The following is a 22156-nucleotide window of genomic DNA, read 5'->3' as shown; positions in this document are numbered from 1 at the left end:
CACTGCCCCTCCCTCCACCATGCACGCTGCTCTCTAAAGAAGTCTTAAAAAAAAAAAAAAAAAAAAAGACGCTGTAACTATATTGCTAATTTCAAAATTGTGTTTTATTTTTATGGGTACACATGGGTCATCCCCCCCCAGAGACAGTAAAGTCTGTTTTAAAAGCCAAACAGCTGGAGTTTCAGTCCCAGCTCCATCTCTTTATGCAACTGTGACAAGCCACCCTGCCACTCTGTGCCTCAATATCATCCACGAAATGAGAACAAGAACAGCACCTAAGAGACGTGCCTCACTGGGTTTGTTGGGGGATTAAATGAAATAACACACAGTGCTTAATAGCACTCGGCAATGAATATATACTAGTGCTCAGTCTTATTTTTCCACACTTGTGTTTTTTTAGCTTCTGAAAGTAAGTCTCTTCTGGTAATTGTTGAAGAAACACTGACTTCACCAAAACCTCCCCCATAAAGTTAGCACATATTTTATACACATTTAACCATGTATAATTTGGCCTTTCTGGAAATTTTTCTCTTAAAGAAGTTTATAAGAAGGCTGTCTATTCCTATGAAACTAAACAATCTCAATAAGATAAATTTTACATGAAAGACAAATTATAGAAACGTAATGGAACAGAATAACTAATATTTACTAAAAAGTCTTGGAGCGAATTTTGATAAATGATCCATGTTTGTGAGTTGCCAATTAGGAAAAAGGCTTCGTTTTTATTACTTCTGTTAGGCAAAGATATTAATCATGCATTGTAACTTCCATTTAACTGATCTGGAATGAACCGGATGGAAAAGTAAGTCTATTTCAAATAAGAAATTTTATGTGTTCACCAAACGTTCACTAAGCAAGAGAGGTTAACACTGGATGCCACGGACTCACATTGTTCTAAGTTTCTTATATCTACTAACTCATCTCAAGTCTCACAAACCCATTGTAAGTATTTCTTCCCATTTTAGAAATGGGAAAACAGGATTCAAAAAGGAAGCTACTCAACATCCCATTGCGAGGAAGTAGCGAAGACAGTGTGGTACTCAATTAAAGGTATTATTCTTTCTCGAGCAGAAAACTGAGGTATCCAGGATGCGGTACCGGCCGTTGTGCAAGGTTCTGGAACAGGAGATGAACTTGTACGGGATTCTTTTCCCTGTCTCAAGCAATGCCAAAGCTGTGCACAGGCAAATTTATTACCAACCGGATACACTGTTTTCCACTCCCAAATCTGAATGCAAGCTTCTCTGAAGAGAAACCACATCACCTCACTTCTGAAGCAGTCAGTTCTAAACACGAGTTACACACGCAAGAGTGAAAGAGGCGTCCCTCTCCTCAGACACACTGCTCTGTGACCATGGTGATAGGTAAGCACCAGAACAAACATTAAAGAAACCCGTGCTTAATGTATCATTCTGTAGCCTTAGAACCACGGACCTGGCTTGAACCTCCTTAACCAACAAGTCACGGACAGTTTGTCTCTTCGACCTCACCTCCGTAAGGGAGCCAGTCCGCGACCACCTCGCACATCAGGCAACCAGGAGTGGACCCACCGCCAAAGAGCAAAAACCTCAGAGAAGCCAGCTTCCACGGCTAATGTCGTCCCGCCACCACCTCTGAAAGTTCCCAGCCTCTGAGCTCAGTACTAGCCCCGAAGAACTCCACACGAACTCCGTCTCTAGCTCTGCTGAGAAACGCTGTGCCTGGCCCGCTTGGCTCTCCCTATCAGTAAGCGCTAGACTCCAGGCTTGTTGCTTCAGACACCAAACCGGTAGCTTCACCATCGATACACAGCACGCCGTTTCGGCGCTAGCAGACATGAGCACGGTACTGCCCGCATTAAAAAAAAATAATGTCACTAACATTCTTCTGAGCCTGCTACTGCTGCGCCCTTCACATCAGTACTATGCAAGGGTCGTTTTCATTTGAAAAGCTCTGAAGGCAATCCTACTTCATAAATAAAGTCATTCAGGAGAAAAGAACACATACTTAGATAAAGATGATGCATCACGTGCAATAACTGAACACCTTGCGTCAACGTATAGGCACCTTCGAAGTGCTCTCATAGTTCTTGAAGCTCACGGAGGATGAAGAATGTAGCGCGTACGGGTTTTGAAGGACTTTTGAAAGATTTAAATTATTTCACCTATGTCTGTACCCCACTCCTTACACAAAAATAAATTCCAGATGGGTTAAACACTTAAATATGAACAGAAAAACTTTTAGAACTAAATACAGAGGGTTTTTCAAATTACATAAGATTAGGGAAAGAACTTTTAAGCTGGACACGTAAATGTGATGATTAAGAAATTCTGCTATATCAAAATATCTAAAACTTTCCACAAAAGACTCTAAAAAGCATTGTCCTTTTTTTTGTTTGTTTTTAAGGTTTTATTTATTTATTTGACAGACAGAGATCACAAGTAGGCAGAGAGGCAAGCAGAGAGAGAGGGGGAAACAGGCTCCCCGCTGAGCAGAGAGCCCGATGCGGGACTCGATCCCAGGACCCTGAGATCATGACCTGAGCTGAAGGCGGAGGCTTAACCCACTGAGCCACCCAGGCGCCCTAAAAAACATTGTTAAAAGACAAGCTAGACACTGGAAAAAGGGATCTGCAAAAAATATAAACTACAAAGATTGTTATTCAAAAGATACGAAAACTATCAAATCAATAAGAAAAAAAAAGAGAGAAAACAGACAACGCATACCAAAAAGCTCACAAAGAAGAAAAGAAGAAAAATTTTTTTTAGGTGTTGAGCACCTATCTGTAACCAGGAAAATGCAAATTGTACAGCTACTTTTGAGAGTTACGTGGACAGACCTAGATACATTAAAAAAGCAGCTCTTCTGAGGAATTCATGGAGGAAGGGCATGGAGATAGCAGAACCTCCCCGTGGCTCTTAAAGCTTCTGCTTGGAAGTAGCATGTATCCTTTCACTCAGATTTCATTGGCCAAAGGCCACATGGCTTCTTCTGACTTCAGTAGGAAAAGATATATGATATTCACTAAATTGGGGTCACTGCAAATCATGGGGCCAAGCTTGACATCAGTGGTCACGAATGTACACAATTAATATTTTAATCAATAAAAAATCTGCTACACTATCTTAGCCAAGGAGCCCACCACCTCTCACCTGGGTTCTTAAATCTCAGGGGAGGACTGATCCTAATATAGTCTGGCCCCAACAGAAGTGTTCCCACAGATCCTTTGGGGTCTCCCTGCTTCTAGTGTTTCCATATAGTATCAAAAGTGAAGTGCCTGCTGTTTTATTATTTCCTAAGTGTTATTACCCTCTTGTCATTCCCTTGCTCAGAACCTGCAGCAGCTCCCTATTGCCATGCCGTTCAAATCTAAATCCTGCAGCCCTACCATACCATGTGGTGATCCCACTGCTCTGTCTGAACACTCTACGAATTCTTAGACTCATCTAGAAGGAGACAACTGCTAGTTTGACCACGTGTACACTGCCGAATAGCAAATTGCTAGATAAAACCTAATTGTACATCAGTGTGCCTTAGTATATTATGGAATACTATGCAGCAGTTAAACCCAATTAATGAAATGTGAATGTATCAAGTCCCCCAAACATGCTGTTGAATGAAAAAAGCAAACTGCCAGAGGATATGTCTAATATGTACATTCATCTATTACGGTTTTTCAAACAAAAAGATTGACACCCACTTCAGAATAATTATTACAAGATATATAATAATGTAATAATAATTCTGCATGATGGGGTAAAAGGATGAAAGTGGAGTTTGATTATCTTTAGTTGTTATTCCTTAAAGAGGGACAGAGAAATCTGAAGCAAATACAGGAAAAAGCTAATATTTGATTAATTTTGGTGATGATTACCTGGAAATCCATTATATATATATATATATATATACATATATATATATAGACTATATGTCTATGTTTCAAATATTTCATAATTAAGATGAAAAATGTCTTAAATAAAAACAGAAGTAGGGGAATTTTTTCCTATAGTGAAGATAGGAGTAATTATAAAAGTACAAACAAAAACTTAGTTTCTATTTCCTGCCCTAAGTTCTACCAGCTAACCTTCCATTTAGACACAACAGGCAAATAAAAAATAAAAAAATAAATAAAAAATAGAAGAACTTGATTCCTTTCCAACCACCCCTGTTATGTAGGTTCTAAAACTGCAGTGATCAAGAAGCAGGTAACTAAGCTATAAAACAGAAAATCAACCCTTCATAATGAAAGTCTGTCTCACCTTACCTCCTGTTCCCACAGCACTATAAAACTCTAATGGGCATATTATAACATCCTGCCTTGAATTACATTTATATGTCTATGTCCTCTCCAGTTATAAATGATGGGTATATTGAGAGTAGAAAACCTGCTCTTCAAAGTCTTTGCAAAAAGTCAGAGTAAATGATGACCAGCCCTTGCCATACTCAGTCGGAGGATTCTACACGCCCGTCCCTATTCGACTGTTCGAATAATTTTCCATCTTAGAATCTCAGTGTATCATATTTAATTTTTAATTATTGGACTTTATAGACTAAGATATTACGATTCCTAAACTTTTATAGTTCTTTCTCTTATGATGAAGCCTGAGGGAATAGCATAAGCTGCTTTATTTAGGTTAAACATGGAGTGGTAGAGCGCTTGCGTGGCTCAGTGGGTTAAGTGTCTGCCTTCCACTGGGGTGGTGATCCCTGGGTCCTGACATCGAGCCTCACGTCGGGCTCCCTGCTTCTCCTTCTGCCTCTGCATCTCTTTCTCTCTCTCATGAGTAAATAAGTAAAATCTTTAAAAAAAAGGGATTTTAAAACATGAATGATAGAGGTCAAATCTTGTATTCAGCCAGCCATCAGTTTGTCTGTCTTGTTAGTCTTTGTCGCCTGCCAGTCGATTTCGCCAAACCAACCCGGAAGCAAACCTTTATCCACGGACCCAACCCTTCAGGAAGCTGCTACTGTCCACCCAGTGCAAGTCCGGGCTCCTACTGGGCTCCTGCCATCTGCTGGGCTGGGGAGTAAGGAGGAAAAAGATCAGTTTGACATGGCTCAGTCCTTTGTTTTCAGTCAATTCAAAGAGGACAAAAAATAATTCCCAAACCACCTGCTCTGATTTATTTTTGTCCTGCCGACTTTCCAAACTTCATCTGGTTTATTATTTGAATTTGGACACAATCTCCAACCTGACTGGGAATTTTTAATAAATTCCTGATGAATTCTATTTGGCCTTTATAATTCATGACTTTCTCCTGCTTCCTACTTAGAGAAATAAGAACGGCAAATAATTTCTGAACACCTTTCTCTTAACGTGTAGTTTATAATTCTGTTCCATTCTTTTCTCTCATCTTTTAATGAAAAGTGCTTAAATTTGTTTTGTGAATATCCTCAACATAAGAAAATTCTGAACTGGTTAGAAGCAACTACATACCAATTTGAGAATTCAGTCAGCTTGGAATTTCACAGAAGGCAATCTTCTAGATCCAATCAATATGTGAATCAATCAGCTGTCTCCATTAGGGTATGAATGACCCTCTCTAGGTGGAGTGAAACAGGATTTACTACTCCTCTGAGTATGTATTCAAAACAGGTAAGATCTCTGCTCTGCTGGCAGAATTCTTTCTGAGGAGGGCGTTCCAAGATACACCATTTTAAGGGACAGATGATACCTCCCAGCACAATGCCAAGGCGAGCAAAGGAAAGGAGAACCGCAAAACCTTCTTGTTTTTCCATAAAGGAAAACACGACTCTTAGAACACAACGTTTTCCGAAAGACCAGAGCCGGTATTCGCTGGCTCATTTGCCGGCTGAGAATATTCTAGCTCATGTTCAGATTTTCTGGACAGAAAAGAGAATAATAAAAACCACTATTTGAATTCAGTCTTTCTTAAAAGCCGATTTGTCTTCTCAGCAAAACAAAAGGAATCAACAGAATAGTGAAAACCTCACTCTGATTTTTGGCTTTTGAATGTTTCGCTTGCTTGAGGTAACTTTCCAAAGACAATGCAGCTTCTAGATTTTAAAAGAAAAACAGTAATTTTATTCCATGATACACTTCAATATTTCTTATTACAGAAACACATGTACTTTTAGAGTCTAATTTACGAAGAAACAATGAAAACAAATCCAGCTTCATTTGCTAGAAAGTTGTAAAACTGGCATTTTTACCTTCTCTGTGTACCTACTCAACTCTTACGAACATACTACCAAGAATATAAATCAAAACAGAGTATTCATACTCTGTTTTTATTTAATTTATTAGAATATTTAATTTATTAGAAATAATTTATTAGAAATAATAAATATTTAATTTATTTAATTTATTAGAAATAAATTAATTTATTAGAAATATTTATTTATTTAATTTAAGTATTTAATTTATTAGAAATAATCTATCAATAACGGTAATTGGTAAGTTCTGTTAAGTCAAGGCATCTCACACGTATCAACTTTAACAGCTAACAACAGTTGCGCACACTTATTCCCAAGAGCACACCTAGGGAGGCAGAGCAGATTTCTGAACTCCCGAGGCCCGAACCCCTAAGCCCATGTTCTAACCACCAAACCACACAGCCCTAGAGGGACGCCTCTCCTGGAAAAGCCACCAACCACGGAAACACGTGTGAGGGCACAGAAGCTGACCTTTTGCCCTAACCAGCCACACCTAAACCCTGCCTCGTCTCACGCTCTCCAAGGCGGCCACACCAGCCTTCCTTTAGGTCTCAAATTCACCCAGGCCGTTCCTCTCCAACATTACAATCATGACCTAGTACTCAGCTAGTCACCCGGGTTTTTAAAGTGCCCATAAAAAGGTTTAATGACTTTTCTGATGTAGCATACTTTCTGTGACAAAGAGGACTTTTGACAATCATTGGAACATTAATTAAATGTACTTGTTTGCAATGTAGACTTAGAAGCTTGTTTTTTATAATTCAGAGGCCCTAGGGCAGTATTTTGAGGAGATAAAAAGGTTCTTTCTGCAATCCTACAGCTAAATTAGCACCGCAAAGTGAGGGAAAATGAAGGTGGGAAAAGGAGGGGAGCAGGTGTGAGAAGCATGAAGTTATCATCATGGACCAAAAAGTGACAAAACTAAGTGTTAATGACGGACAAAAAATAAAAGAAAAAATGGAAGGAAACAAAAATATAGGGCAGGGAAAGGAAAGGACTCTAAACAGTGCTCCAGACTTAACCATTACACTTTGGTTTATCTTTTTTTTTTTAAGATTTTTTTTAGGATTTCTTTGATGAAAGAGAGAAAGAGAGAGAGACACGCACACACCTGCGCACACACACAAGCAGAGGGACCAGCAGAGGGGGAAGCAGGCTCCCTGCTGAGGAAGGAGCCCAATGTGGTGCTCGATCCCAGAACCCTGGCATCGTGACCCAAGCCAAAGGCAGAGGCTTAACCACTGAGCCATTTAAGTGCCTCTATACTTTGGTGTATTACTATCATGACTGACTGATGGTTCTCAATCTTAATGCATAATGTAGTATTTTTCATCATCTTCAAAATCATTTTAATACCCTCAGCATTTGCCCCGTACTCCTAAGTCTAAGGACAAACACATTTTTTTCATTACCATGAATTGTAGAGTTCCAGGTTGTACACAGCACTGTGACAGGCACAAGGAGCAGAGACATAAATAACGACAGAGTCATAGCATGGGACGAATCAACATGCTTTCCCGGAGCACGTACTGCGTGCTGGGCGTTCTGGGGTGTGAAACGGGTGAATGAACGGGTCTGTACTCTGAGCACATTCACCCGCTCAAGAGAAAGACAAGCACAGCAGAAACACAGACTGACCTACCACATCCTGCCATCAAGTACGGAATCGCCAGAGACTGTGAGTGATCTAGTAAGAGGAAATAACCCTGGACTGGAAAAGCTTGATGGACAAAGTAGAGCGGAGCTGGGGTTTGGGGGAGTTACAGATAAGACAGAGGTAGGGCAGGGCCCCTGGAGAGAGAAAATGTCAACAAATTTAAAATTGGCTGGAACTTAGGACTTAGCGCAGGAGATAACATTTTGAGCTTGTTATGGCTTTTTAGTTAACAGAAATCCAATCAGAATTTGCTGAGGCAAAAATGGGAACCTATCAACTCATACAAGGAAAGGATAACAGTGATCTGGCCGGACCTTGGGCACGACTGAAACCAGGAACTCCATCTGTTACTGCTCACAGGCTATACAGGCTCTGTCCACACAGATGAGAAGTCTTCGGTGTTACATCTTACCGTTCCCACCATCAAACGTGGACGCATGAGGGCAGCAGAAAGAAAGGGGAAGAGAGCTACCACGCAATTCTATGTATGACCACACAGAAGTTACATGTAAACAACCGACCTTGAGTGGTAAGAAATGACCAAGGGACAAAATAAATTGGAAGCCTAGCAGAACCCCCCATTTTGGAGAGTCCCATAACTGACTAAAACGTTACCTTTATACAAAGCACTGTCCCACCACACTGCGGTGTACATGCGATGAGTACGATGTTATTTGCAAAAATATAACAAATCAAAGTGAACCCTTCTTAAGAATTCGCCCCACACACTCTAGCGTTTGTTACTTGAAGCTCTATCTCTTCCTCATTAATTTTTATACAGTTCACTAAAAAGTTGTTAATTATTTCACCATTTCAAAAGAATGATTACTTGTTCATCAAGTTACCTCGATGTGAAGAGGGCTTTCAGGGAGGGAACGTCCAGATGCCTGTGACTGCGTTCCAGTTGGTTCCACGGTACCAAATGCACCCACGTGTGCGCGATAAAGCAAATCGTAAGAGATAGCAAATAGGACAGAACTTTGACAACTGTTGCATCCCGGTGAAGGATATGTGAATATTCACTACACACTTCAATTTTTCAGTATATTTCAAAATATTTACTATAAAACGTTGGCCGGACGTAGAGGTCTGGCAGAGGAATCAAATCTTAATGACGATCTAAGGACGACATAATGAAAGTTAAAAGGAAGCGACGCTGCAAGTGGACACACGCAGCCGGTCCGGTCCGACTCGGAGGAAACAAACAGCGAGACTGACTCGGTTATGGTAACAGACCCAAAGTCCGGGGCAGGGGCCCGGACAGAGCAAGGATGCGAGAGCAAACCAGGAGGAGTGGACGCTATGACACTGTGACGGGTACTTACCGCACCGAGCGACAGGTGAGCGTATGAGAGGGAGGAGGCTGAATCACGGTGATGCCCGGTTCTCCCGCAGGGCAGAGGATTAGAGAAAGGACTGAAATAGACACAATGGGGCGGCGGGGGGCAGATCTGCGAGGTTAAGACAAAGTCTTCCGTGAAACAGATTTATATATTGGCTTTCCCATGTAAATACGGTTCACATTTCAAGTGGTGGGGCACGTGGTACGATGGGCAGAGGGAGCCCCGAGAGACAGCAACCACACAAGCAGCCTGAGAGGCAAACACACTGGGGCTGGAGCCCATATGCTCTCCCCGCGAGCCACCTGTTTCAGGGTCTCGATCCCTCTAGCCTGGAGGATTTACAACATTTCAGGAGTTTAAAAAAAAAATTTCAGAAACTGCTCGATAAAATGCTTCAGGTGGCAAGTGCGAACCTCACTTACTCCCACAAACACACATCCATGTCGCTAGCTTGAGTAGATGTGATGCCCCTTCTCTTGTTTTAGCAATTTTCAGCTAAATGGCCTCTTGCGAGGAGTTCATCTCTGGCTTAACTTTAACAGAGAAGAACTTCATGGATATATAAAATTCCTACCTATTAGGGGTCATAAACTTTCAGATTTAGCAAAAAACCAAGCAACTGCTTTGCACAATTAAGTTTTTTTTTAAAAGTCTCAGTTTGGATGGCCAGCCACCATCATTAACAGCATAGAGTTTAATGGCTCACTTCTTTTGGTGAGGTGTGGAAATGGAATTTAGGGTCATTGAAGGGGAAAGAAGAAGAGCCACATCGTTTTCACGACAGATTTGAGAAATGGCCCCGGGCTGGCACAGATGGGAGGGAAGGAGGTCCTAGGAGACATGGAGACACAAGTGGTCTGTTGTGCTCATGTTGAGGACCGACATATCAAGAGAACAGCACAATGTGGTCAAGGTGGTAGACAGCCCAGCTATCTTCACGGTAGAGTATCAACGCAAAGGCAGAAGGGACTGATTGCGGGGTCACACAGCAGAGCCACACTGACAGAAACGGGCTTATGCTTGAATTCTGGATTCAATTCCTTTCTTTAAGAGAGGCATGCATATCATCAGTCTTCAAGCAGTTTGTGGGCACTGTGAAAGACGTGATATTAGTATTAATTTCTTTAATCTCAAAATGATGAGCCATAGAAGTAGGAAATCAAATTCCAGAGAACCGCAAAGATAAAAGGGAATCGAATTATTATATTGTTATCACAGAAAAAAATCCAAATCAAAAATAAGAAAATAATGTCCTTCTCTTGCTATTTTACATCCCTCTGCAGCTCACTTTAAGTGTGCTTTCTTCCAGGACACAGGCCAAATGATTTTCCTCAAACCTGTGTCTCCACCGGATCCTCTACACACAGCAACACAGCACTCACCACACTCTACTATCATTTACGGTCTCTTTCTCTACAGCCCCACTGTGTGTCCCCTGCAACTGGTGATGATGAAGTGCCTGGCAAACAGCAGATACCCAGTGAGTTTCGTTTCAAAAAAGAAAGAAGAAGATGGATGAAATCAGTCACTGTAGAAATCCTGTGTATCATCTCTGGCCCCATATATAAACCAACATATGTTGGATTGAATTTGAGTAAATGCATTCCTCTTCCCACATATATTTTTGAAACCAGGCATTCTTGGGGCACCAGGATTGCTCACTCATGAAGCGTCTGCCTTTAGCTCAGGTCAAGATTCCAAGGTCCCAGGATCGGGCCCCATGTCGGGGCTCCCTGCTCATCAGGAAGCCTGCTTCTCCCTCTCCTACTCCCCTGTTTATGTTTGCTCTCTCCCTGTCTGTCTCTGTCAAATAGATAAATAAACAAAATAGTAAAAAAAAAAAATGAAACCAGGCATTCTCTTGATCCCAAATACATACACTTTGGCCACTTCATTCTGAAAGTGCTACAGCCTTTTCCCTCTATCATATCCTTCTCCTAAATACACTCTCTAGAGAAGCCAACTTGAGCAAGCAAACGAAAGAAGGTATCCAACTGAGTATTTCTCTATACGGAGTCATTCACTTATTCAGTACATATTTATACAGGAACACAACTGTACCAAAACAATTACTGTACCTGGCCTCATCTGACTTCTAATCTAGAGAAGACAATCCAGAAACACAGAGTGGGCGCCTCGCTACAAATCAACTACACGCCTCGAGCAAGTAGGAGGTACTTAGGAGACCATATAACAGAGGAACCTAGCTCAGTCTGGAAAGTCCAAGAAAACCTGTTTAAAAGAAGGAGCATTTAAGCTAACGTCTGAAGTTTGAACACAACAGCCAGGTGAATCCATGTGCGTATCACAGTCCCTGAGGTGCAAAACTGGTGACGCTCAAGACCCAGAGAGCCGGAGCGGAGACTGGAATAGTAAATCCCGCAAAGCCTTGTCGGTCACGTTAAGACCTTTGATTTGGTTCGCAATGTCATGGGAATCTCGATCAGATTTGTATTTAAAAATACAACAACCACTATGGGGTGGGGAGCAGATGATCCCCAAGGCTGCTCTGGAGAATATGGATTTTGGAATGGACACACGGAGGCCGTTAGTATGCTGACCTGTAGAGCATGAGCATAACCCGAGCCGCGGCAGCGGCAGGGAAGATGGAGAAAACCTAGCAGAGGAGGACACTTGGGAAACAAACTTGGGATTTGGGGATTAACTGGATGAAAAGGTGGAGGAAATGGCAGGACAGTACCCTCAACCTTCTTCGTTTGTCTTTCATAACAGGAAGGAAGGAACTTTGGAGAAGGTGGTCAAAGCTAAAAACTTCCAGTTAGAAGATACATAAATTCTGGGCATTATAGTTAAAGGAAAGAAAAGCAATAAAGGAGGAGATTTTTCTATTCTGGAAGGAGTATGAAAAAAATCATGGGCTGATTTAGACATGCTTACATGGAAATGGCTGTAATACAGCCGCGCAAAGATGTGAAATAACTGGTGGACATATTCAGGAGTGAGCTCTGGGGGGTCCCAGCACACAGACGGCATTTAAGCAACGCAGGCAGATGAGATCCTCATGAAAGGGAAGAGTGGTAAGAGTGAGGAATGTGAAATCAAATGAAAACAAAATATACTATCTTTTCTATTTTTAGGTTTTAGAATATAAAGATATTTTAATTACCTACATATTACAGTATCAAGCGCTTTATGGTTCTAACATTAATACTTAGCCATCACTTTTTAAAAGTAACATAATTATTGCATAGCCAATTACGCAAAGCTACAGACTTGATATTGTATTATTGATAAGACATGCCGACAGGGAGGAAAGGGGAGTAGAATGGGTCAGCCTATTTTCACGTGCCTTTGTTAGACCTGTCTTCAAGCTGCCGGATCCATGATGGGCCCCACATACTGTCCCTGCCCCGAGCTCTGGACCAGGAGCTGCCCCTTGTGTGTGCGGCACAATGGTCACAGTAAGACCTGCGTCCGGCAGGGAAGCCGCCTTCTTTTTTGCCTCCATGTCTGTGTCCCATGCTGTTCTCTGAAGCTGCAATTTTCCAAGTGGCAACACATTTACTTATCTTCGAAACATCGAAATGTGTTGAAATACAAATCTCTCCATTTGGATTTTCAAATGAAAGAAAAATTCTGCTATGTGAAGTTGTTCCTCAAGACAAAGAAAATTCTTTGCTATGCACTCATTGTAGAATCTCATTTTTCCAATGTAATCAGTTATTAGTGAAATCAGGAAAGGCATGAATCAAGAAAGTGAGTAGAAAATATATAGGTTTCAGTGACTTTAGGAACAACATTAATTTTGAAAGCCCAGGAGAGCACCGGCAATGAAAGCAGCAAGTTCATCTGCCGGCAGACTTAAATCACTGTAAGCTGAAATGACTATTTGACCCCAAAACTGTTTAAAGACCAAAGATTAATACATATTTCACTGGGTGGGGAAAGGCTTAGGTTTTTATAAATGCTTTCTTGGGGAATTAATAACAACCCGGGTAGGTCCTCATCTGCTAAAACTGATTGAGGTTTATAATCAGACCTGGAGGGATTAGATGACTCACAAAATCATCAGAGCCCTTATTAAGATTATTAACTTAATCTCAGTGACCCCATTCTTCTGTGGAATGGCCAAAAGCCAAGACACAGAGAGTTTCTGGGTTGACTGCCAACGAATTCTGAACAGAGGGTTTTTTCTGGTATAAGGTATCCCACCAGGTTATTATATAACGAAACCTGGATAGAAAGCAATCCAGAGTCATGGGATTTAGCAAGAGAGATCTGTCGGATATTGGTAGCCACTCTACAGCAGGGATGGAAGCCAAAGGATGAAAGGACTGACCAAGGCACACGCATCCCAAGCCACCAGTTCTCGTAAGGGTTAAAGCCTTCCGGAGGATTAGTTACGCTGCTGTCACACTTACTAATTTTACCCATCATGTGTGCACAGAGAAACTTCACATGTTTAGAACATACAAAACTGTTATTTGAATCTGAATGTTACCTTTGCCTTCTTCTTATGGAGTCCTCTCACAAAGGACTAATTAACAAGGGCAGGTTTTCTTAACATTTCTGGGGTCAAAGATTCCTTTGAAAATCTCAGAGAGACTCTGAATACTAGACACTTGCGGGTTGCGTCATTAATTTCAGGCTCTCCATGAACCCCCTCTACCCCTCCCTTGGCTGCTTAGTCCCTCATACACACAGTCACGTGCTGTGCCTGCTCTCCGCTCCCGTGAACTTGCTGACCTGACCCCTCTCGTACTCATCGCAGTGAGTTACGGTACTTCTGACTCCTTCCTTTCTCTTCAGACTCCGAAGTCTTCACCTCCTACATCTTCACATCCCACACTTAACCAAGCCTTACTAATTCGGAAGACCTTCCCTCTTTGAAATACTATGGTACAGAAGGAATTTTACAATACACACTCTTTTGATTCTTCTCATTCACAAACTTGAATTAGTTGACAGGGAAAGTTTAGATGATAAAAACATTCACTCATCCTAGTCATATTTACTGTGAGGGGGAAAACATCAGATTGTCCTTAATGCTCAGCTTTATCACACTTCGTAACTGCCAGGGGCTACCACAACGTCTTTTCAGATACGGATGTGTTCTAGCTTACATCAGATACTTTTCAAACACTGCCAGGGCAAAGCACTTAGGGAAAGGTCACTTCTACCTCATTCTAGTTCTAAGAGCATAGGGTTTCAAGAAGGCTTACTATAATTTGCAAAGTGAAAATTTTGTATTTTTAATTATTACACATTTTAATTGATATTAGATACTGTTCCACTATAAATAACACTGGAAGATGAGATTAGTTGTTTCATACATTACTAAAAAATTTTCTTGCTTATGATTATGAATGAGAGTTAAACTCTGATTAATTTAGGAAGTATTAAATCATAGTTTTTCTGCTAAAAATCCAAAATCTAATAGCACAAATATATTAGAAACTATATTTTGGGAAGTACTTTGTTTTATGAAAAGAAGGTATCTGTAAATGTAAAGCTTTGGAATATATCAATTCATTTAAATATAAATAGATTTTTTTCTAACTCTAGGTATACAAATTTAATCATAATTTGTGTTTCATGACATACTCTTATCACTGATTCACGCATAGTTTATTCTTAGTCAAATATTTAAATAAATCCTACTATTCCTACTACTTTTGGTGATATTTTTTCCCCCTTACATAAAAGGTATGGCCTCCCTGTTTTCATTTTTACAATAAGTAGATATTCTTTTGGTATTTTTGGTAACATTGTCTCAGCCACCCAGCCATTTATAAACTCTACTCGTACAAACACGAAAGAACATGTTCAAAGTTTTGAAGAACCATAATCCACTTAACTATACTGAGCATATTTTGACAACTTAATTTCTATCCTTTCCAAAAATGGGAATAAGCGAGGGTGGAATGGGCCATAAAATCCAGAAAGTCGGAAACTCCAAGACACTTCCAACTTCTATACAACTCCTGGTTACTGCTAATCCACTAGGAAAAACAAATCATCCATCTATCCATCCTGTTTGTTACAATAAAGCAGGGGAGTAGTTACGTGGGAACAAAACCACGGATACTGGATTCATTTTATTTTTAAAAAGTCAGAGGGTGTGGAATTGTACCATATCCCTCAAGTACCTTCCTCAGAAATAAGCCAGGGTCCTCACAACATGAGCTCTGGCTTGAGATTGGACATTTCTACCAGCTTCCAACTTACTGGTCACCTAAAACCAACTAGCATTTAGGGCCGCAGATACGAATCAGTATTGCCTTACCTGCGTGCGTGTTCTCCATGTCCACAGAGCCAACAAGTGCATTAAAACTACACCGTTTTTATTTTTTTAAAAGATTTTATTTATTTACTTGACAGACAGAGATCACAAGTAGGCAGAGAGATAGGCAGAGAGAGGAGGAAGCAGGGTCCCCTTGGAGCAGAGAGCCCAACACACAACCTGAGCCGAAGGCAGAGGCTTTAACCCACTGAGCCACCCAGGCGCCCCAAAACTACACCATTTTTAAGTAACATTTCTTTACTGAACAGAAACAAAACTGAACTAAGTACAATAACTCATAATACTAATGAGTACTTACTTTTGAATTATTTCCTAATTATGATATAAAAACCTCCTTCAGAAAAATGCACATTAAATAGAAATCAAGATCTCACTCCCATATAAATGAAGTTCATTTAAAATCTTAATTTCTGTGCAAGACATAGAACCTTAACACAGATATCTTAATAGGCATTATCAACTAAAGGTTTCAGAGAAGCTTAATACAGTATTGGGGTGAGTTACAGTCTGGGTTCTCCAGATTCCAGCGGCAGATTTGCTATGTTAGTAAGGACAGACAATGATTACCATTTCCTTCACACACTCTACCCTACACGAAATGAAATACCCTACTCAGAATCACTCGTTTTAGGCCCAAGGTAACGGGCCTTGATAGTCACAGACCTCATCACCAAGTACTTAAGAATACTGCCTAGTCCTACGGACACAAACAATCGTAAGAGAACTTAAAAAGCAGACAATCGGCTATGTTCTAGGCACATGGGCTGTGCTTACACAAAAGGTGAACTAAAGGGACATCTCCGAACAATCTTCAAAGCAAAAGAGGCTGTTTATTAAGCTTATGACATACTGCATCACAGCACACAGCTTTCAACGTTTTTAGAATTTCCCAGGTAAATACTACAAAGTATACTTTTTACCAATAGTAGATGGAAAACATTGTTTCCATATTCTAGCTAAGGCAATCTGGACAAAAGGAAATTAAGACACCTACACTAAACCAAGCCAAGGAATGGCAATGCTGCAGCTAACATAGTCAGACAAACCTGAGAGTCCAGGTCAATATTTACAAACTCAACTGCGGGGGGACAGGGGGGGTTAGTTATGTTTCAAAAAAAAAAAATATTGGGTCGTTTCCGTTCAGTCACATTAAAAACATTACAAAACCACCATGAAAACAAACTCAACTCAAATTCAACACAATGGCATGTATTTTTCAACCAGTAATCAACACCAAGAAATAGCTCCCTTTGGTTACTAAAATCCTGGAAAGAAATCATAATTACCCCATCTGGGACTATGGCCTTTAAAGCATGAGTACTTCAGATAGAACAGTCCATTTCTAATCCCACTACTCTTATTGATTTTCAAATTCATTGAAATTGGGGGGAAAAGTAAATAAATAAATAAATGCTTTCATGGATGGGAGATTTTTTTTTTTAAGATTTTATTTATTTATTTGCCAGAGAGAGAGAGAGAGAAAGAGAGAGCGAGCACAGGCAGGCAGAGTGGCAGCAGAGGCAGAGGGAGAAGCAGCTCCCCACTGAGCAAGGAGTCCGATGTGGGACTCGATCCCAGGACACTGGGATCATGACCTGAGCCGAAGGCAGCCGCTTAACCAACTAAGCCACTCAGGCGTCCCATAGATGGGAGATTTCAATCAGGTTTCTTTAAATCAACAAGTTTAAATCAAGTTATTTGAATTTAATAGGAAGTATAGTTAGGAGAAGGAAGGAAAGAATGGATGGGGAAATCAGAGCGGGGGGCGGGGCACGAACTATTGAGCCTAGGGACTCCTAGAAACAGACTGAGGGTTTTAGAGGGGAGAAGGGTGGGGGATGGGTGAGCCCAGTGATGGGTGTTAAGGAGGGCACGTATTTCCTGGAGCACTGGGTGATAAACCATGAATCATGGAACAGTACATCAAAAACTAATGATGTACTGTACGGTAACTAATTAAAAAAAAGAAAGCATACAGTAATACTCTATTGAATTTCATAATTTTTAAATTATAGGTTATTAAGTGTGGTTCCAGCTATACAGAATTGGGGAAAAATGTTTTAACTTCCTAAGCGTACCCCTTGGCCCAGCAATTCCCTAGGCATTTACTAAAGAGATATAAGAACGTGCACACCCAATGATTTGCCCAGGAATGTACCAGCTTCACTTACAATAGTCAAAGCTGGAAATGACCCAAATCGCCATCAACAGAAGGAAGCGATAAACAAAATTGGAGTAATCCCTACGATGGGCTATGGCTCAGCAGTAAAAGGAAACTATTGAACACACAAAAATATGGACAAAACCTATGGAAATTAGACGGAGCTAGAGAAGCAAGACACAAAAGAGTGCATGCTATAGGATCCTATTTTATGAGGCACCAGAAAATGCACAAATATAGTGCACGATAAAAATAATTAAAAGTGTCGTCTCTTGATAAGGGACAGGGATTGCCTGGGAAGGGAGCAGGAGGGAACTTTCTACGGTGATGTAAAGGTTCTCTATCTTCATAGGGTTGATGGTCACATGAGTCTATCCATTTGTCAAAAATATAAAATAGTACACCTGAGATATGGACATTTCGATGTATGTGCATTCCCCTGCCACAACCCCCCCCAACAAAATCCCACACAGTGGGATGGGCGCATGGGTGTGTGAACCAACTGTGGCCGAATTCAGCCACTGTCACGGCTGGGAGACCAGTACGGGCTTCTTAAACACTGTTGTGTTTACTTTCTATATATTTGACATTTTCCAAAATCAAAAGGCTAAAATATGTATCAGTGAAATGTACCATCAAAAATTTTATACCATGAATATGTATCTCTCAAGAAGCTTCTTCTGTGTGCAGAAGACATTTAGGAAGATGCGTGGAGGTGCCCTGTGTGACGTCACGTGGAGAATCTGAAATGGAGCTCACGATTTTCTCAGGCTCCCCTCGCCCCACCCCCAGCAAGCCTCCCGGCTAACAGGCCATCAGAGTGAATAGGGTATGGTTTCTCAGCTACCACCCACCCCCAAATTAATTCTCCCCTGGTCCCTCCCATCTTTATTTCTAACAAACATAGGTGTGGATGGAGAAACCCAAGTGCCTGCACTGGAGGGAACAACGGACCTGACAGACCTCCGCCTCAGCCTTTATTCTCTCTGCGCTCCAAAGACGGTGTTTTATAATTAATGAGAAGACAAAAATTCACTTTTTTTACGTCTTGATTATTTCAATCTCATACTCAACTCTTCACCCTCACTTTCTAATTTCTCAGGAATACAAAGATAGACATTTTCAGAATAACAACATCCAGAGAACACGAACCAAGGTCAATGCTCAATTTCTCTACTGTGGACTGACAAGGCTCAGACGCATACCAGTCACTAAAGATGCCATATTAGTTTTCAAAGTTTTGCTTGTGACAAATCCTATACTTTTTCACGTAACATGTCCAAAGAATCAGAAGTGCCAAGCAAAGTCAAGAACTAACCCGAACTCCGAAACAGCTACTTAAAGGTATATTAATATCTCCTAGGTCGTAAGGGGATCGTAACCGCCCTTGGGTGAAGAATCTGGACAGGTGTGATGAGCGGACTCCGTGTTGGCATCGATCAGTTCTCTAGAGTCGGAATAGGACAAACACTGAAATTAGCTAAAACTAAACATCTAAACTTCATGTGACCTCTACTTACAAATATGTCTACCCAACATTCCTTTAACACATCCCTCGCTAAACTCCGGTGCAGAATTTCACAAGATGATGAAGTAGCAAACGCCCAGAAAGGATCAGAAAGATCCTTGATGCCAGCATTTTTGTTTATTCATTCATTCATTCACTCGTTGAACACATTTATCCGTTCCTACACAAGGCGGATGCCCTTCAGGTCTTTGAAATACACAGAATAATTTAACGTAATAGTGAACAGAACAAAGTTCACGTCCTCACGGAGCTTACATTCTAGCAGGAGGAGGCAGGCGTAGAGGAAGGGCTGAGGGTGGCAAGCAGGGAGGGCATAAAGATGACCATTTAACTGAGCTGGTCAGGAAAGGCTTCTTGGTGACAGTGACACTGAGCAAACCTGAGGAACGTGAAGTTTCAGAATTCCAGGCGGAGAAAATGGCAAGGCCAAAGGCCCCATGTGGGAGCCCACCAGCAAAAATGAAGACACGGGGAACCAGTGTGGATGTACTGGAGTGAGCCAGGGTCAGAGAAGTGAGAGACAGGAGGGGGAGGGGTGCCCCAGGAGGCTCTAAGCCTCAGTGGGCCATTTCCGGTGTCTGGACATCGACTGTGAAAGAGAGGGGCAGCCAACGGGAGGACTGGGGCAGCAATGAGCCTATGGAATGTTTTTCAAAAGATCATCAGCTGGGAGAGCAGAACAGACACTAAAGGAACAAAGGTGGAAATGGGAAGAGCAGTTCAATCCGGGATGATGTGCTCAGAGGAGTATTTTAACTAATTTGTTTATCGGTTGCATTTCGTTAAAGGACACGATATTTCAGTAACTAAAACCACAATCAACTGAGTTGCTCTCTTCTTTGCCACTGGCTTTGGGAAGTTAGTTTTTGAGGGAAACCAAGAGTCATAATCGGTTACTTTGCAGGCTCTGGTTTGATCTGCTTGGTAGTAATTCCTTCATTTTGATTAAACTAATATGTAAATAAGACAAAAACTGCGAGTTTCCCAAACAACAACCGTTTTCAAAAATATTTTCACCAATAACAGAAAATAAGCATTTTAATTTGCAGCTGGATAGGAAAGTTTTCCTATGTTGCAGTTTTTCATAACCTTCATCACAACATACACTATAGTAGTCAAAACCCACTTAACTAGTATTTCTGAAAAAAAGATATATCACGATAAAACGACACTGCAAAGCACAGAACCCATCACCACTCTCAGAATTGTTTTATCATTGATGTCTGAAATCCGTCTCGGACCAGACCGGCTCTCAACGGCTCTCCTGTCTTTAATTTCCTTATTTCCACAACCAGCACGTCTCCGGCAGCCTCGCGAGCCATGTTGGTAGCACTTGGAGTCACAGAGCGCCTGGAAAACCGTCACGTACCGCGTATCTTTCAAGACTTGTACCCAGAGTTGAGTGTTATTAACTGGTTTAAGAGTGTGCCAGCAACACATGCTTCCCTGCACACGCCGGCGACTCCGATGCATTCAATGACCCTGTGGGGAACCGCAGCCGCAGGCCCGAGCGCTGCCCGGGCGATGCGCACAAAACGAGACGCCGATTCCACTCTCCGGCGTCTCATTCTCAACGTCTTGCATGTCACCAGGCAGGATTTTAAAGCAAAAACCAACGCTAAAATACAATTCACTTTGGTTTTGCGGGAAGCTAAACCCACTTGCCAAAACAAGGGACGGATTTTCCCTTCGTAAACAGGGGCAGCCCCTGCAGCAGGAAGGGCGCTGGGGTGGGGGTGGGGAGAGGCAGTGAGCAAGGACCGTCCCGCTGTCCGTCTGCCCGCCGAGCTCTCACGGGGGGACCGGGGCGCGGTCCAGCCGCGCACTCGCCCTCCCCGAGCGGCGCCGACCCGGCCCTTCGAGGTGTGCCCACAAGCGCGGGGACCCTCCGCAGGCTCCGCGGCGCGGGCATCACCACGGACCTCGTCGTCCCTGCCCGCCTCTCCACTGCCCTCTCCCTCCACCCCCGCTCCGGTTCCGTTTTGCTTTATTTCGTCTCCTCACACTGACGGAATTCTTGCAAACTGACCTCAACCCTTCCTGGGACAAGAAAACCCAGAAATGGAAAATAAGAGGAATCGAGCTTTCTCCGGATCTAAATTTAACCGCAGCTGCGGCGCGAGCTGCGGGGAAGGTGCGTGGGTGTCCGCGGCGAGAAGCTTCGGTCTCCGGGAGCCGAGACGCCGGCGGGGCCGGAGGAGACGCGCGCGCAGGGAAGGGCTCGGCGAGGAGGGATGGAAGAACACGAGGCCTCGGGTGGCCCCTCGCCCGGCCCCTCCCGACCCCTCCCCGGCCCACTGCCCCGGCCCCTCCCGACCCCTCCCCGGCCCACTGGGGTCCCGCGCTGCCCCGAGGGCTCGGCCCCAGGGCGGGTCCCCGAAGCGCGCGCGCACCCGAGCCGCGGGCTGGGTCCGGGCAGGTCCGCGGAGGCGGCGGAGGGTCGGGCGCTGGGGAGCGAGCGCGGGGGGCGGCGACGAGGCCCGCGAGCTCCCCGCGGCGACGCCAGGGCAGGGCCGGGCGCCGGGACCTACCTGCCGCGGGCCCGGTGGGGCGCACCGCCGGCGCCTCCGGCCTCTCCTCCGCCGCCTCCTCGCGCTGCCGCTGCTGCTGCCGCTGCTGCTGCCGGATGAGGCTGAGGTCGGAGCGGCCGAGCTCGGCGCGAGCGGCCGCGGGCACCAGCCGCGCCTTCAGCAGCAGCGCGGCCAGGCCGAGCAGCAGGGCGCAGGGGACGCGCCGGCGAAGCCTCGCCATGGCCGAGAGCCGCGGGGCCGCGGCGGCATATTGCGGGGCTCCAGGCGGCGGCGGCGGCGGACGCCCGGGCTGCGGGCTCCCTCGCTCCGGCTCGCGCCGTCTGCCTCGCGCGCCTCGCGGGGAGGAGGAGGCCTGGGAGGCGGCGCCGGGGACGGGGGCGGCGGAGGAGGGGTACTTCGCATCGCGGCGCACGTGACGCGCAGGGCGGGGCGAGCCCGCAGCCGGGGCCCCGCGGCCTCCCGCCGCCTCCCGCCGCCTCCCGCCGCCTCCCGCCGCCTCCCGCCGCCTCCCGCCG

At 43.5% G+C, this 22156-nt stretch overlaps 1 protein-coding gene across 1 annotated transcript in view; it reads right to left on the bottom strand.

The window, feature by feature from the left end:
- LOC111144958 (family with sequence similarity 171 member B) overlaps positions 1–21861 on the bottom strand; it is a 61047-nt gene extending 39186 nt beyond the window's left edge. Inside the window, exon 1 of the mRNA XM_022499594.1 lies at positions 21642–21861. Coding sequence (XP_022355302.1) covers positions 21642–21861 — 220 coding nt within the window. The remainder of the gene's footprint in view (positions 1–21641) is intronic.
- Positions 21862–22156: the final 295 nt, after the last annotated feature.

The sequence above is a fragment of the Enhydra lutris genome, unplaced genomic scaffold (assembly GCF_002288905.1).
Source record: "Enhydra lutris kenyoni isolate GAN:26980312 unplaced genomic scaffold, ASM228890v2 scaffoldscaffold1, whole genome shotgun sequence".
NCBI classification, from domain to species: Eukaryota; Metazoa; Chordata; class Mammalia; order Carnivora; family Mustelidae; genus Enhydra; species Enhydra lutris.
Note: the sequence above shows the minus strand (reverse complement) of the source record. Positions and strands in the feature narration are given on the sequence as shown.